This window comes from Branchiostoma lanceolatum, chromosome 19, assembly GCF_035083965.1.
Source record: "Branchiostoma lanceolatum isolate klBraLanc5 chromosome 19, klBraLanc5.hap2, whole genome shotgun sequence".
Taxonomy (NCBI): domain Eukaryota; kingdom Metazoa; phylum Chordata; class Leptocardii; order Amphioxiformes; family Branchiostomatidae; genus Branchiostoma; species Branchiostoma lanceolatum.
Window position 1 is genome coordinate 3846147 of NC_089740.1, and position 19075 is coordinate 3865221.

At 39.2% G+C, this 19075-nt stretch overlaps 1 protein-coding gene across 1 annotated transcript; it reads right to left on the reverse strand.

Annotated features, from left to right (window-relative positions):
* Positions 1 to 14351: 14351 nt before the first annotated feature.
* LOC136425810 (collagen alpha-1(I) chain-like) lies at positions 14352 to 17094 on the reverse strand. Its single transcript, XM_066414752.1, has 3 exons — positions 16393 to 17094; positions 15758 to 16162; positions 14352 to 15409 (listed from the first exon to the last, which is right to left on the reverse strand). Exons 1-3 carry the CDS (start codon positions 17060 to 17062, stop codon positions 15405 to 15407), a joined length of 1080 nt encoding a protein of 359 aa, XP_066270849.1. The 5' UTR covers positions 17063 to 17094; the 3' UTR covers positions 14352 to 15404.
* Positions 17095 to 19075: the final 1981 nt, after the last annotated feature.

Below are 19075 nucleotides of genomic sequence, written 5' to 3' on the forward strand. Positions count from 1 at the left end.
ACCCTCACGATTGCTCTTTATGTACAGAACAGAATTTATACCTGCTATTAGTTACAGTAAACCAACAATATTCAAGAGCCTCAGTCTTTACCAAGCCTAACACGCAAAAATACGCACTGAAAGTCTTTGAAACTCATTAAATGTATAAAATATCTAAACAAGTCTAAGTTTATTTTGTTTGCTTGTCTGTTGACAACAAAGTTTTACCTTACGACAGGTTAAAGACACAAAATCGGGAAAATTTTGTGTCAAAATTTTTTTCGAGCTGATAATCAGTCAACTATCAGAAGGGTTGGCGGTTTATAAATATTACTGCAGTAAGACCAGTGTCCGCCAACCGCACCCCTCCCCCCGAATCCAGAGCCCGACTTGGTCCTACATCAATTCTAAGGCCCCTTAGCAATGAGACTGGTTCATCACTCACTACAGTTTGTAAGATCAATTAATTTTTCTCCACCAGGTTGCGGCCAACAGTATTTGCAGTGCAGAAAACCATGGGCTGACGTGTCTGAATGACGTTCCTACCGGGTTTGACCAGTCCGTGACTGGAATAAGACTGAGCCGTCTGTTCAACCTCACCATCCTCACCAAACAACACATTCCGCCGTTACCCAACCTGATCACATTCATAATAACCGTCAGCACCATCCAGACTATAGGTAAATGTTTGGATCATGTCATTTTATAATGATACATTATATGCATTTGTGCAGAGGAAAGAAACAAGATTCTGAGTAATAAGAGCTATATGGTCTTTCCATAACTTAATTTATTCCACTAGCAATTGAAATTGTAGTAGTATCTTGCGACAGGCTGAAAGAAAGAAAACTAGAATCAGGCTGTCAGGGACCAAAACAAATAAGATAAAACAAAACGATCCTTGTCTTTTACGTGAGATAGTAGGCAGCGATACAAAATCAAGATTCAATGTGTCACAGCTCAGTCTCTCCCTCGACAGTTACAGAGTAAGAATAAGAGGAATATTTCTGCATTAATGTTAAGCAATCTAAAATATGTACCCAATTTCTAGTTCTATGTGAACATATGCATATTTAGTTACATATCAGTAGCATTTCTTTGGACATATATCACTGGACCGGAAGAGATCATTAACGGTTTTATTTAAAATGTATACAGTAAAATTGAAAAGTTCTCCATTGTTTCCACCACAACAATAACAAAACGTTTTTCTCACAGAGCCGGGTGCGTTCTCCTCCGTACCGTCCATAATGTCGGTAACTATCCGATGTAGCCGCCTCTTGCATATCGGCGACGAAACCTTCTATAACTGCCCAGTTTACAGACAATATTTATGAATCATAACCTCATCGAAACTCTGTCTCCGAGAGCGTTCATCGGCCTCAACAGTTTCTTTAAGATATTTTTGAATGATAATCAAATAAAGGAGGTTCCTTTTGATACTCTCTCCCTGATCCGTCGAAACACAACAGTGGCGCGATTACAGGTCAATCTCGAGAATAATCGCATCAGCACGGTTATGGAAGCGGGTTGGAAAAAGATCTCTGACACAGGAGTCATACTCCGTCTCAGAGGCAACCCCTTAGACTGTAACAGTAGATTGCGATGGCTGGTCTGCAACGCAACGACCTGGCAACTGACTCGGCAGGGCCACGGCGACATCGTCCAGGCTGGCGCTCTTCAGTGCACGTCCCCTCCTGAACTGGCTGGTTTCGACTTTAAGTCGCTCCACAACAACTCATTCTGCTCATCCACAGAACTGACGACCGCTGCCCCGATAGCAATGGCATCCGTTTCCCCAATCGGACTTACATCCACATTTCCAATGGCGGAACCCACCACGCTCCCAGCAAAACCATTGGAGACGACAAACTCTACCCTGATGGAGCAATCGAGGAATTTGACACCTACAACCAATGACCGTAACCGCGACCTCGTCTTAGAGGAGAATCTTGATGACGGACAGGAACCTCGTAAGGACTATCTGTACATACCCGTCGGACTTACTGTCGCCTTTATACTTCTGCTGGTTGGGATGGCAGTTGTGGTCACTATTAACAACGGTAATGCAAAATACAGTTCAAGTACATCACGGCGTCATCATTGTGAGTTCTCAACTCATCAGAAATCGGATGTACCAACACTCTGGAGCTACCACAGGGGACGCCAGGGTAAATGAAGAAACAGACGAAACTGAGAAAGATTCAGCGAGACAGAATCCGGTCCATAAACTACACAGAGTCAATATCAACACATCTAAACTGATAGCTAACCGGCTATACAAATCCTCCGGATCTGCTATTAACAAACTTAACGCTAATAAGGACACAGAAACGGCAGAAGAGACTGAGCTGACACATTACCTTACTGTACCTTTCGATGCCATCAACAACACCCTGCGTATCGAGCCGTACAGCACAGTGGATTTGGATGACATCCGCAACGAACAACCGAATGACGACTTGCGTCCGCCGTGTGGACAGAAACAGACCCAAAAACGACATGGGGTTATTATGGACTCGTTTCAAATAACCCCTAATCGGCTATACAAGTCATCTGCATCTGCTATTAACAACAACAATAAGGGCACGGTAACAACAGAAGAAACTGAGGAGAACTTGGAGGTCAACAACATTCTGCGTATCGAGCCGTACAGCAGCGTCAATTTGGAGGACATCCGCAACGAACAAACGAATGTGGCGTCGGGTGGTATTTCTCTGTCAGGTGGACAACGAGACGTCCAGGACGAATATCATATGGAACCGTTTGTCGCCACACCTCTAGACCAAATTGGCGAACGCTAAGCTCCTTCGCGTCGCTCACTCAGTGGTTTATCCAATGTTTTTTTTAACCGACTATGCCATATGACACCGTATACAACTTAGGATGGGTTATTAACCCTATATTGACATATAGCCAGACTAATAACAAGCCTAATAACAAGCCTTTAGTGGAGTTGATGAAGAAGAAAACTGTGCGTTGATGTAGGGAATTTTTCTTAAGTGATATAATTGTTAGTTTAAATTTGCTTCATGTATATCTTGACGTTGATCCTCCGTTTTTCCTTCGTATTTACTGTGATACAACCTGTGTCAGTACTAGTGACCAATGAATATCTCATAAACAACCTCGTTCACTTCGCTCACTTGATGGCTTATGGCCGATGGTTATGTTACGATCGGGCGGACCATAACCCTTAATTACTATTACTTAGTATTGAGAAATAGACAGTAGATGGCTATAGTTACACTGCAAAGTTGAAATCTTTAAAACAAATTCACTGTTAGTTGCTCTCAAGAAATTACCCTAGAAGATCAGGGGAACGATACAACCTGGTCTATGTTGACTTTACACACTGAAGTTACTATGCCCAGGATTCTTTAAAATGCTTGTGTCCATTTGAAACATAATGTAAGGGACCACGAAGAGTGGTCATATTGCTCATATGTTCCTTATGTAGAGGTAATTAATGGAATTTATACAGTTTTGACTGTACTTTGTTTATCATAAGATTATTCACTATAACGTCTTTGATTTGCTATATGTGTTCACATGATCATGAGTTTGCAATGGTTTGAGCTGGAAATAGCCGTTGTGCGGAATAAATGTTCTTGCTATGTGTACAATCGTGTTCTAAAAGTGTGATTCATAAAATTGAGCTGCAGTTGTGGAATTGGTAGACGATCGTCACTTTCAAATTACGCCTGCAGTTTATCTCATGCAGTGTTCTCCAGTTGAACATCTTACAGTACGTCTCGCGGCAGGTCATCGTCTAAAATAGAGCCAAAGGTAAAGATATTTCATAACGGCTCTTCTTGATCTGTTATAGATCTCAAAATAACGCTCCAAAGTGAGAATATGCACGCCTATTTAAATAAAAAGACGAGTATACTGAAATGCCACATGACGATACAATATGTCCTTTAATGATATGTATTTAGGTCGTGCAGGATCACGGAAAGATGTGATGTTGACATGGCAACACGTTTTATATTACCGATGAAAACACGAGTAAGGAATGTATGTCGTTTGATAGTCTTGTTTTTTCTCATGAATCTATGTATTTAGGACGAGTGGGATAATGTAAGAATGAAATGACATTTCTGAAGATGTGCACTTCTTTTCTAACCCATTATATTTCGTATTATAAATAGCCTGCCCACAACACACAAAAAATTAGAAATCGCCTAAAACATGCATATTTTCTATAAAAGTAATCCACCCAGATCCTTGTTTGGTTGACAACTACAGCGTAAAATCCCATGCTGAGTCTTTTCAGATCAGAAGATATATCACACTCTACAGCCCCAAATGGTGTTTATTCATTCGGCTCAGTCATTTACCTGTGAACATACGTCAACAGGAAGGTAGACCAATTAGGATATCCAGCCAGACTAATCAGGCCATCTCTATCCCCCGCCCTGAAGTGTTTTGGTCAGTTTTGGATTTTGTCGGCCTGTGCACAGCACATACTGGACAGTCGTACCGACATGGAGAAAAGAAACAGACAGTGTGTCGCCATCCTGGTTCTGTTGGTTCTGAAGTTTTCCTTGCCCTGCCCAGAGGAGTGCTTAGTTAAGCACCAGTTCGGAATGATGAAGAACTGTCAGTGTCCTGCCAGAGAGATAGACAAAAGCTTTCTGATGTCGTGCGTTATACGTGGCTTAACGGTAAGACCCCACTCACCCACTTTTTTTATGTTGAAACGGATAGCAGAACGTCTATCTGTCATCCACCATTCTGTATCGCCGGCTGGCTATATCCACATGCCTCCCCATAAAATATCAAAAAACAAAGTCACGGCTGATATAAAAATACGCTTTGATAAGTTATGTTTAATTCTTCAAACTCTTAAGCTTCAAATTATGTTTTAGATGAATTAATTTGACCAGCAAGCCATGTTAGTGCTCGTGAAATATGTCGTAAGACAGATTTAAAATAGAAACTTACAGTCGGGAATATGTCGAACAAAACTCAGCTTTGTTGTGACGGCAAAGATTGCTGTAGACAAACAACTTGTTGTTTTTCCTGCAGGTTGCCGCTAACAGCGTTTGCAGTACAGAAAATCAGGGCCTGACGTGTTTGAATGACGTTCCGACCGGATTCGACCAGTCCGTGACTGGAATCATACTGCATCGTCTTTTCAACCTCACCACCCTCACCAAACAAAACATTCCGCCGTTACCCAACCTGATCACATTCGTCATTACCGTCAGCACCATTCAGGCAATAGGTAAGTGTGGGGATTATATCAGCTGTAGTCTACCTGGCGAGGAAACGTTATATGTGTCAAGATTATGATGCTTGACAAAAGGGTGAAGATTTCAAAGGCGTTACCTCATTTATTCCACCTGACTACCAAAAATAAATGTTTTAATTAAATGAGGTTGAAACACAATCTTTTACGTCCAAGATGTAGAAATATTTAAGAATTTACAACTTGAATTCGAAGATTACATGCACGCTTTAGTCTTTCTCAATATATTGTAAAATAGCCCGAAGAATGAAATGAAATAACTGATTCTAATTTAAATTTGCAGTTGCTCTAAGTATGACGACAGTGCAATGTACACAATTTATCAATTTTACATGTTTACATTTTCCATAAGTACCAAAATTATCCAATTAAAACATCTGATCCATTTTTAGAAATATGGACTGGAAGCCAATGTGTTTATCCTTAATAATGACACACAGCAAGGAGCAACAAACATTTCTTCGAAATACCCATATACCAGCAAAACAATGATATAAGATTAAATTGTTTTGTTTTTCATTTAGCTAATTATGTTCTATTACAGAAGCAAACTTGTTCTCCTCTGTACCGTCCATAATGTCAGTAACTATCGAGTGTAGCCACCTCCATCATATCGGTGACTTCACCTTCTATAACCTGCCCAGTTTGAAGGCAATCAATCTGGAACATAATCTCATTGAAACAGTGTCTTTGAGAGCGTTCGTTAGGCTCAACAGCTTGTGTAGGCTAGACGTCGAAGGAAATCAACTGAAGGCGGTTCCTTTTGAAACTCTGTCCCTGATCCGCCATGATACAACAGTTCTTTGGTTAGATGTCTATCTCGGCAACAACCAGATAAGCACGGTTTTCGAAAGTAATTGGAAGAAAATCGTAGACACACGACTGACCATACTTCTCCAGGGCAACCCTCTTAATTGTGACGGTAGAATGCGATGGCTGGTCTGCAACGCAAAGTCCTCGGCCCTCGACGTCAACTTCCAGGCTGGTCATCTCCAGTGCACGTACCCGTCTGAACTGGCCGGCTACGACTTCAAATCGCTCCAAACAAACCCAATCTGCTCATCCACAGAGCTAAGAACATCTCCGATCACCATGACATCTACATTTCCAACGGTGCAACCCAAAACGCTACCAGCAAAATTATTGAAGACGACAAATGTTGCCCTCCTAAAGACATCAATGAATTTAACATCTAGTACCACGGACAGTACCCGTATCCTCGTATTGAAAAAGAATCTTGATGACGGACAGCTAAGTCGTATGGACTATCTGTACATACCTATCGGGCTTACTGTCGCCGTAATAGGTCTGATTGGTGGGACGGCAGTTGCGATGATGATATACAAGCGACGTTTTTCAAAGAGACGACAAAATCCAGTCCGCAGACTGCACGGCGTCATCATCAGTTCTCAACTCGTCAGTAATCAGATGTACCAACACTCTGGATCTGTCACAGGGGACGCAAATGACACAGCTGAGATAGAAGACGAAACTGAGGAGGCTTCAGCAAGGCATGATCCGGCCCCAAAACGACAAAGAGTCACCATTAACACATCTGAACTGATCTCTCATCGGCTACACAAATCCTCCGGATCTGCTATCAACAACGCAAGCAAGGACACGGAAACGACAGAAGAAACCGAGCAGGACTCTGAGCTGACACCTTACCTCACTGTACCGTTCGATGCCATCAACAACACCCTGCGTATCGAGCCGTACAGCAGTGTTAATTTGAACGAAATCAGCAACGAAAAAAACGAATAATGACTTGCGTCCATCGTGTGGAAAATAGGAGGCCCAAGACGAACATGGTCTCTTATAGTAAATCAAATTAACCTAAAACGACGGTCAGAGAGCAAAAACACGAGTAAAAAAACCCACATACATCTTAAAAATGAACTAAATGATCAAAATATAAACACATGGCAATGTCTGATTTGGGTCGCCCAGCCAGGAAGGGGTATATTTCAGACACAATGGATCAAACTGGAAACTGTTGAACAAAACCCTTTTAATTTCTTATTGAATGATTCCCACGTAGGAACACTTCCTACAGTAAACAACTCAGTACAGAAAAAACAAAGACATGCAATCATATACCCCAGAACAGGGCTGATGCATTGTGCAGATGTTATGTCGACAGAAAAGGTCAGTATGTTTCTAACCCTTGTTTTACTCCCATTGGATTAAATCTGGTTTTATATATATAAAAGACATACTGCATAATGAAAAACTTCTAGCAGATAAGACCTGTTTTCAGAAGTTGAAAATAAAGCGAAACTGGGCTTGTGAGCTCCTGACTTTAAAACAAGCTATACCTAGACAGTGGGAATGTGGGACTTGTAATGTATCCAGTAAGAAAAGTGAAGCATTGCCCACTTTGTATGTGCTTTCTGCGAAAAAGGTGAAAACTGTAGACACTATTAAAACCTCTGATTTATATCAAAATGTTGTTCAACAAAAATTTATGTCACCATATGTGGAAAAGAAATGGGAAATGTTTTTTGAGTGTAAGTTCAACTGGAAAAACATATGGCAGAACCAGATAAATCCCACATTGGGAACACATATGTCACAAACTAATTATAAAATACTACACGAAATACTACCTTGTGGAAAACTTTTGTATGTTTGGAAAAATATGTCGAGCAAATGTAATATATGTAACTGTGTTGAGGATTACAAGCATCTTTTTTTAACGTGTAAATGTCTCACAACATTCTGGAAAAACTTTTGTAATGTGATATATAAATGTTTTAAGTGTACTATAGAAGTAAGCCTGATAGAAATTGTACTGGGATATAAAACAAACCACCCCTATAACACATCTGAAATATATGTAACAATCAATTTACTTATATGCATTGCAAAGAAAGTCATATTTAGAAACTGGTGTAATAACAGAAACAGTGACAAGTACATACCAATAGACATATTCAGCATTTTTAAATCAGAAGTCAATTTACTTTTCAATCTGGTAAACAACAGAAACAATAGAACATGCAAGCATGTACTGTCCAATTTATGAACTGTGAACTGTTAAATCTGTATTTTTTGTATGTATTGTATTTTGAGTATTTTGAATAAAGCTTTGAAAAAAAAAAAAAATTAAAATAAAAAAAAGTATGTTTCTAGCCAAACCATCTATATGACATCTGCGCAAGTAAAATACAATATGTAAATTATAGTTGAAGATTTCGAATAGATGGGTGTGGTTTCCAAGAGAAATTGAGTTGATAATTCACTGTTCTTTGTTGTTTACAAATCGAGTATTCATACAAAGTGAAGTCGGTCAAGTCATTCAATTTTAGTAGTTCTTTAAAGTATCATATGGTTGCACTAGAGTCCATTCAAAGTCACCGAGAGGGTTCTTATTTTCATAGTTTACAAATATTTAGTATAATTACCTGTGTAAGAGATTTGATATTTTGTAAATATTTTGAATGTGATTTCAACTTTATAAATTTTCCCCGGTTTTCTTAAACTTTAGAAACATTAATAATGTGGAATATGATTATTCCAATAATTTCTAAATAATGCTAACAGCATTCTACAAATTTTTGCCATTTGTACATTTTTTACGATTATTTTTAACATTTTTAAAAATGGGTCAGAGGGCTAGAGAAAAAAACACACACATCGTTGCGAAGTATAGGGAATAATGTTGTTGTTTTTTTCACAAAGGACCCAACAGTGTCCTGCAGTGAAATCAAACGATATACAAAAGCAGACTGAAGGGCCGGATTAGCACCTACTTTTATGGTGACAATTATCAGTTTGCCATTGTTTACCATTTTCTACCAACTTTGTAAATATTTCTAAAAGTGAAAGAATCACATAGATGTTTAGAAATTATTCTAAATAAAGAGATTTTTGTGCAGTCCTTTTCAATATGTTTCTAACTTATATAATTGAATTGAGATTAATTCATATTATCATATTTAATCTTTTAGAAAAAAGATATCACTCAGGTATTCTTCAATTAGAAATTATTCCAAATTATCATACATTTTATTTAAAAAAAACACTTGGTGACTTGGAATGGACACTAATTGCCTATAAATTTGAAACAGCTTATGTTTACATTTCCTTTGTCATCATAATGTGTTAAATGGCTATATACTTTTGTGTGATTATGAGTATAGTAGTATAGTGCGACCTTTTAAAGGCTGTAAAGTTTTCGTGTGAAATAAAAAATAACAGTTGCCCTTGTTCAACCATCTATGTTGTCATCATGACTTGATCGTTTGGTGCACCTATATACCTTTCAAAGTAAAACTGGACTCAGGCAAAAGTCTTCTACCTTCGCGAAATGATTTAAATTACTTCAACTGATATATTATGAGTGTTTCTCATTTATCATGCAGTTAAGGTCATCACTAACATTCATTGTATGATCAATCGATCATCTTCTCCACCGAAATAGCAGGCATTGTCTTAAGTACGACAGTATGTTCTGTGCGGTGTCACTGCACTTTCTGATCAATTGTGCAAATTAGGCCCTCATTTGCATAATTCATATTCAACCATCTTTACATTAACATTACTTCGAAATATGAAACTATAGTTATTTACCAATACAGAATAACAGTATTTGCTCATCAAATATGCAGATAACCATCCGACAGACCAAATATCAAGACAATCCATCTAAGCATTCTCGAGTTATCGTGTTCAATTATAAAAGACACACAGACACACTCTCGGCAAAATATAACCTTCTTGGCGAAGGTAATGGCATGTTTGGCTCCTGCAGTAAGACATGTTGATACTTATAGAGTACTGAATAGTCAATTTAGGATATCCAATTCGCAATTGAAAATAAACACTTATGTACTTGCCATGCGCAGCTATTGGTCAGTATATACAATGCCGCCCTTACCCTCCCATATAAGCACACCCGCGGAGTAATTCAGAGTATCATATATCAAAGCTTTGCTAGAAACATCCTTGCTATGTGTACAATCGTGTTCTCCTGATAATAAAATTCATGATATAGGGAGGCAATTGCGTCCTTCTTTTAGAAATTCCAAAATGTGTTAAACAACAACGTATACATGATCCTCCATTTGATTTGTAGATGAGAGGATAGCAAGGCTTATGATGGATTCACACTAAGTGACATGTATATCTATCTATTTATCTATTTTGTGTGTTTTTTCTCCGGTCCTTTCGTGGTATTTTTCTGACTCCACACGCAATAGCTCATGTATATCAAAGATTTCATAGAACCATTCGTGCTATGTGTATAATCGTGTTCTCCTAGAATTCAATTATAATACAGAGTTGTGATCGAATAAGCGTTTCGTAAATCTTGAAACCTAAAAAAATGACTCGTTTTTACAACCTAACGCTTTAAATTCTGATACTAGTAAGTGATAAATATTATATAAATGTTAACAATCCAACAAGTTTGGAAATTATCATCACCACTTACCTGATCGAAATTATTGTTCTTCAGTTTAACGTCTTACCTTTTTTCTCGTGACAAAATCATCGTCTGAAAAAACAAAGAGGTTATGAACATCATTCTTGAGTAATATGATGCAGCTACCTTCAATTCAACACTCAATACTGAAACTGTGAATCACTATCAATAAAACCCCACGAAATCTGAAGAATATATTTTTAGTAAGTGTTCATGAATATATGTATTTAGGTCGCGCGGGATCATAAAGGGATCAGAAGGATTTGTCTCAACCCCTCTTATCTAACCGATTTGATTTCCTGTCTGACTCCACAAACACTCTAAAACGTACAATTCTAGTCAGATGGTTATTGACACATGTAACTCAAATGTCGATGATTAATATCATCATACAAAAATATGTTTACACTCTACAACCAAAAATTGTGTTTTTTCATTCAGCCTGGTCTTTGATCCGTGAACACAATCAATTCTACAAAACTTACCTAATACCAGACATACCAACAAGACGTAATCAACCTCCCACGCGCACAGAAGTATTTCCGTCAGTTCCGGATTTTGTCGGCCTGTGTGGCCGTGCTGTTCAGTCGTATTGCCATGAAGAAAAGGAGCAGGCAGTGTGTCGCCATCCTGGTTCTGTTGGTTCTGAAGTTTTCCTCGCCCTGCCCAGAGGAGTGCTTCGTGCAGCACGAGTGGAAATTTGTTAAGAAGAAGAATTGCGAGTGCCCAACCCGGAGAGACTCTGGTTTTCGTGCATCCTGCGCTGCAAGTGGTATAACGGTAAGCCCACAATATGTACGATTGCTCTTTATGTACGTAGAAAACTTAGAAATGTTAGGCAATGACAGAAGATTAGATGCATCACATGTCAGTCTCTCTTAAGAAGAACAAAATAGAATTGATAGGAATATGCATGTTTTTGTACCGATGTAAAACAGCTTTAAGACCGATTCGAACATACCGTGACAGCAATTAAAGCCATGTATCCAATTTTTAGATATATACGGCCATATGTAAGTCGGATCCAATTACGTATCAGTAACAATCAAGCTAGAAGAAATCGAATACGGTGTGGGCCAAAACGTCCAAGGTAATATAAGAAAAGTCGCCAAAGTTCCACCATAACAATAAAGAAACTGTTTGTGTTTTTTTTTTTCAACAGAAACGGGCGCGTTCTCTTCGCTACCGTCGATAATATCACACTCCGTCTCAGAGGCAACCCCTTAGACTGTGTGGCGGTAGAATGCGATGGCTGGTCTGCAACGCCATGACCTGGCAACTGACACGGCGTGGCCACGGCGACATCGTCCGAGCAGGCTCTCTTCTTTGCACGTCGCTGTCTGAACTGGTCGGCTTTGACTTCCAATCACTTCACACCAACTCATTCTGTTTGAGTGCAAAAATGGAAAAACATGCCATTTTTTCACAGATGTGTAGATATTTAGAATCAGAAATTAGAAAAAAATCCCCAAAACAGAAAGTTTTGTTTTGTTACTAGTCGACGAAAAATAGAATAATTATAACGTTGGGTAACATAAATTCGGGATTTTTCCGATAATGGTTGACTGAAATCAATCTAGCAGAACAATAAACCATCCTTTTTTTCCATAATTCTGTCAGTATCATGTACTATCTTTGCACTAATCATGTATATGGTAGATGTTGTCTCTAGTCGTGCTGACACCATAATATTTCAACTTGAAACTACCGTCCGCCGCACGCACAATAACGGTGCTGTCGGACAGGGGGGCACATTAATTCGGGAGAGAAGATTCGTCTTGAATATCTTACCGCTAATCACATTTTATACAGCAGCTATTCGTTCCATCCTTGGCTTGAGGAGAGTGCTATGGATATAGACGTGTCCAAGTAAAAAAAATACACGAAAAAAACGGCCGTACCGCACACATCAGGCCAGTTCGGGAACAACCCGTGTGTTGAGTCGGTAGAACTTCACTCAAAGTCGGCCCATCGTCATCATCGGGCAACGTGTAACGTTACATTATTCATGGCAAGTTAGCTGAATGCCGTAGCAATGGTAATACTACTATGTCCATGTGTTCCTTGTTGTGTTAGGAGCAAACTTTGAGGAAAATATCTTCCTCAGTCCACTATCACACGCAGCATTTAGACAAAAAAGTGTTCCTCACAAACCTTTGTCGTCTGCTTGACAACAGGATTCTGGTTAACAATATGGCGGCGGGAAAATACACGTGCCGTAGGTTGTAGCATTACAGAGAGGAGTTTTGATGATTGATCACACTTAGAATCCAGTTGCAGGTTAGCAAAAGAGATTGTGATAAGTTGTCTTATAAATAATTGTGCTTAGCAGGCAGGAGATGTGAAATTTGTCTTATAAACCAGCGAACAACCGTGCTGGGTGATTCTCCCACGAAGCCCCCAGAATCTGTCAATAAGGGACGGAGAGTTTTTGACGTCGCCAACTTCTAATGCATGGTTATCGAAGCTTTTCAGCCAGTGTTCTGAATACGTTAGTCTATCTGCTTTGCATTGCTGGCGTTATAACTGATTTTGCATCTAGCACATATCCCTCAATACGCCGTTTTCGAAAAATCGCGAATTTAAGTACCCCGCGAATTTATGTTACCCAACGTTAGATTTTTTATTGACATTTGGAGCCAGCCTTTTGCGGTGTTTGTCTGAAAAATGTTTTCCCTAAAACCTGAAAATAATCGTGTTTGTCAGCAAAATCTAGCAAGATCAGCCATTATGCGCAAAATGACAACATTCTAAGTTTCTAAAATCGATAATTTCGTTTTATTTTGAAAAGATTTTCCGGTCCCCAATTTTGTTTATTCACAAATCATTTACCGCTGGCCAAAATGTTGCCTCGTGTAACCGGATACTTTATCGAACGCGCGTAGCAACGGGAAGGAATACCCCAGCGACAGACCACCGTGACCACTTTTGATGATAAAGTTCATGATGAAATTCATAGTTACATTTAAGTAGTTGTTACTTTATTGGTTATGTAATATTGTGTACATATTCAACAGTAAATATATATATACCTGAACAATACAAAGGTCTTTTAAATTTCAACTCAGATATCCATCACCACTATACGAGCCAACACAATCTTTTAAGATCAATTAAGACAAAAACTACTCAAAAACAACATACAATAATGTTTAGAGGCCCCACCGTATGGAACAATCTCAGCCAAATTCTACAGTCCTGCTCGTCTTTACCTAGTTTCAAAAAACTTTTAAAGATAGATGTCATAGAACATCCAAGTATTACTTTCTCCTGATTTGTTTGTTTTCCTTGTTTTCCACTTTTCCTTTGGTATCTGATGACAAAATAATTCATATGATTGTTATTTTTGTATAATTTTGACCTATTATTTTATAAATTGTTATTCATTATAATACTTATTATGTTTACAACTCATAATTTACTTTGTAGTTCCTCTTCTTTTCATTTGTTTCATTAGGATTTATGTTAAAATTCCAATTTCTTCTTTCGTTAGTTTTTCTTAGTTTCGATGATATATAATTTTGTAAAAATCCCATTTTAGTAGTTTAGGGGAGGCCCCCGAAAAGCCGTATAGGCTTCTGGCCTCTCCTGCATGTATTCTTTACTCTATTTCTCTTTGTTTTTTTTATATTGTACATATGCGAAGAAACAATAAACAAACAATAAACAATATTCCAGATGTAGATACTGGTTTTCAAATTCACTTAGTTTACTGCTGTAGATCAGACTCTTTGCTTACAATGTAATATTGCTATTATGATAATACATGTTACACAGGATTGATACTCAAAGGACACAATTCTGTTGTTCATGATTACTTATCACGGAAATCACACAGTTCCAGAAACACCAGAAGTCATTTCACTGCTTTTCTCAATTCATATTTGTCATATTTATACCATACAAAAGACACAATGTAAGATTAAAAACTCACTTTTACTTTCACATGAATCATAGCAATGAAATAACTTACAGAATAATACTGAAACAAGAAGCTGTGGTCATGATTGATATTAATTTTTTGCCCTTGACTTTGGCCATCAGACGACCAAATCTTTGTCATTTTTCTGAGGATGAGTCATCCTTTCAAGGTAAAAGAAAATTAATTAAAATCTTTGAAATACAATTAATATTAGCCATATTTACACCATACAAATAACTCAGTGTAAGATCTAAAACTCTTATGATTATGCATTATTCAAATGAGCACACTTTGAAGAAAATGTATTAAAATCTTTGAAATACGTTCTACCATGAATGCCTGAGAAACATCGCATCGGAGTTCGTCTGTGAAGGTGGACATGAAACTACGGCTAAAAAGTCTTTGACTAGATATCTGGTCTTCTTCAAAATAATTGACCGCCCTTATCCCATTGATTACGTCACACTTCTATAAGGTCCCGTGAATTGGGCAATCTGGTCATATATGCTGAAGAAGATCATAGGTTTGGTCTAAAGACCGGCTTATTCTCCATATCCCTGTGTTTGAAACGTGTTCAATTTACTCCAAAACATCCACGTCTATTGTTCGTTACAGACTTACTATACGCCGAGCCATCATTTCTGCATAACATTCTAAAAAACTTAACACAAAAGCAACCGTGGTGAACTGCAGAAAACTTGTTCCTTACGTGATCTCTTCATTTGATCTCAGCTTTCAGCTTTTTCCTGTCAGCGTCTTTGAATATCATCAGAGATCCGTTTGCAGTGCCGCTTCGTTGAGTGCTTAGCTCCGACATGTCAGCCTGTAAAGATATGATCTATCGTCAGTAGAATGTCTGTCACATGTGTTGGTATTACAAAAATAATGATGCATGGGCAAAGCTGTCAGTCCTCTTATTGAGGAGATGCATGATGTTTGTTTTGTTTAATAATAGATCTTGACAATGCCACAGTCCTACTCTTATAAACAAGGAAGTTGGGTTCTTTAAGGCTCCCCTTGAACAATTCAATTCTTTATTCACATATCAGAATTGCAGTCACACAGAAGGCCAAAAGTTTACGAAAGCAACCATCAACTTGCCACCAGATAGTGTATGTAAATAATTAATTGAAAATCTTCTTTTCTGTTACTTACTAAATATATAACTTACATTGGCATATGAAGGGTAGCTGGTGGGAGCATGGTAGGTCGGTCCAATGGTAATTTTTCCCCAATGATCGGAAGTAAGCAGTGCAATCTTCACAGTCCCCCCAGTCATCTGGTTGCCCCGGAAACCACGCGTTGTAGTCGCCAAGAGGAGTGCCATCTACCCACTCGAAGCGCCCCTCTTCGCGCTGATCGTGCAGACCGAACCAGACGTTGACGCGCCGTATGCCGCTCTTCCCGACTGCTGGTACTAGAAAGCGGCTGGTCTGGTGGTCGCGGAGCATGGCAAGGGTACCGCCATATTGACGACAGGTCTCGGCCGCTTCAATGAAGGTTTTCTTCATTACAAAAACCTGGTAGCGAATTCCGGAGTTCCGGAATACCTGCCAATTACTAGGGCATTCCGATCCTGGAAAAGAATAACAACATGCATATAGATAAGTCCGATGTTTAAATGAGTGCAAGCATTCCTCAACTAACGAGAAAATTCGTGTATTAATTTGGAATCAGCGCCCATTTTTGGTTGTCGTAGGCATTTATGGATGACAAAAAAAATCCACAATAATTTTCAGACGGCTCAACAGTAATCTTTTAAAACAAATTTCAAGGGTTGCATAGATTATTACAAAGAATACTGACCCCTTCGTACAGGTGCTCCACCAGACCCAGGGCCAGCCGGCCCCATGGGTCTCCTATATCCTCGATGTCCTGGAGGCCCAGTAGACCCAGCTGACCCCATGGGCCCCTTCTCTCCCGTAGGCCCAGTAGACCCAACTGGCCCCATGGGCCCCTTCGCTCCCGGAGGCCCGATAGACCCGGCTAGCCCCATGGGCCCCTTCTCTCCTGGAGGCCCGGGTGGCCCGGCAGACCCAGCTTGCCCCATGAACCCCTTCTCTCCCGGAGGCCCAGTAGACCCAGCTTGCCCCATGGGCCCCTTCACTCCCGGAGGCCCGATAGACCCGGCTGGCCCTTTGGGCCCCTTCTCTCCCGGAGGCCCGATAGACCCAGCTGGCCCCATGGGCCCCTTCTCTCCTGGAGGCCCGATAGACCCGGCTGGCCCCATGGGCCCCTTCTCTCCCGGAGGCCCGATAGACTCGGCTGGCCCCATGGGCCCCTTCACTCCCGGAGGCCCGATAGACCCGGCTGGCCCCATGGGCCCCTTCTCTCCCGGAGGCCCGATAGACCCGGGTGGCCCCATGGGGCCCTTCTCTCCTGGAGGCCCGGGTGGCCCGACAGACCCAGACGGCCCCATGGGCCCCTTTTCTCCAGCTGTCCCGAATGGCCCCTTCTCACGTTCCAGCTCGCTCATCCGTGCAGTAAGCCTGGCGAAGTCCACGTAGAAAGTGCTCACTTTCAATGGAAAAGCAAATCAAGAACATTTTTCATCATTTGATTCTAGCTAGAGAAACAATCTGTTAACAATACAACGATTCATCAGTTAAGTTCATTCTTTCGCAAAATTGACTGCTCGGGTATTGGAAAATACATCGTTTTTGCTGGTGTATTTTCTTCTTTCATCTTCTTCCTCTTCCTATGAGCATGTGAAAGTCATTATTAGTCAAAGTAGAATTGAATTGGCATAATTAATGAAGAAAAGGTATATGTTTTAGGTAAAGCCAAATCTACGTGACGGTGAATTCTAGGAAGTCCATACTCATAATAAAGGTACCGTATTAACAGACACAGTCTAAGAGGTATACATTACCCCCAATGGATTGAACTTAACTGCCTAAATGATGAGGAAATTCTGTATTTTCCAAGATATTTTTTTCTCCTGTATTCTAAATGATAGGAATGTAACTCACATTGTAGGTAGCTAATACACAAAGGTGAATAGATATGAATTATGCTAAATACGCTTTGATTTGCATGATTATATCAAAATAATACTTTGAAAACGACATATCAAGTAGTCATAAGGATATAAGTTTCTTTGGTTGCAAATTTTGGCTTAAAGGTACCTTTGGCCGCGGTTACAATAATGAAATATAACAATGACATAAAACTTGTGCTAAATGGTACGTAGCTATTAGTAGTAATTTCATAACCCTAAAATAGGGAGCTGAGGTCAAGAATAATACAATGAAATACTAGTATGTATTATGCTAAGAGGCAAATTTGCCATTAATACTAATGATGACCTAGTTGGCTTACGGAAAATGCTACTGATGTCATACTGGAGGCGTGGGTAGCTTTGTAGGAAAGGTAACTACAGCGGAAATCTGTGTTATATAATCAATGCAGAAACTTCAAATGTTTTGTTTTTTCTGATCAATGGTAAGGATTTCCTATTGAAGATATAGCTAGCTTTAGGAATGTTGAATACAATGAAATGTGCGTTATACTAATCAATGCAGAAACGTAATATGTGGTGTATAGTAGTTTCATATTACATAATTATATAACTAGCTTGACAAAAGGCAAAGTCAATGAAATATGTGTTTTACTACTTAGCACCTAAACTGCATAGATATTTATGAAATATATTTTCTTATGGTCAAAAGTAGACATTTATCAATGGGAGGTAAATAACCTGCATTTTCTCGAAAATGTTACCTTTCTTTATATCTATTTAATCAGAAGACCATATCTTTCCATTACTCCATTTGGTTTTATAGTTTTATTTGATTCCAGCCTAGCTAAGAACTTCAGTAGAATCCAGCTATTTGCATCACTGTTAATAGCATATTTCGGGGATATGCATATAATTCTGAAAACCCAGACCATTTCCCACTCACTCCATTATAAATAAAATGGCATAATTGCATTAGCCATTTTTGCAATCTCCTGCTATTTGCATAAAATAATGCCAATTGCAACAGGAAAAACCAGTTGAACATGTCAAGGTCACTATGAACCTATGGACACTATGGATTGTATGCAAATTTCATTCAAATGTAAATCGAGTATGGATAATTTCTATGGTAAGACATCACCATTAGAGCTGTTGTTGTCCTTGTGTTTTGAAAAAGCTGTAGTGGCTCCATTGTCATTTGCCAATTGTTTGCTTAATTTGCCATCCTTTGCGCTCAACATGTGTAGATAAACTGATGATATGCTTATGAATACAATATGTTACATTTTGTATAACCTGGGAGTGAGTGAATTTGACACAAAGTGTGTGTGTTTCCTTCAAGTGCCATCCTAGTAACTACAACAAACCCTCCCCCCTCAGTGCCTCTCATTTTGTCCTCTACTCCTTATTATTGTATAAAATACACTGACAAATAAGTTATGCAAATTCTATTGAATTATGAAACAGTGAAACACCATGTTTGAAGACGATAACATTCTCTTAAGTAAACTTTTTAGTACATTCATG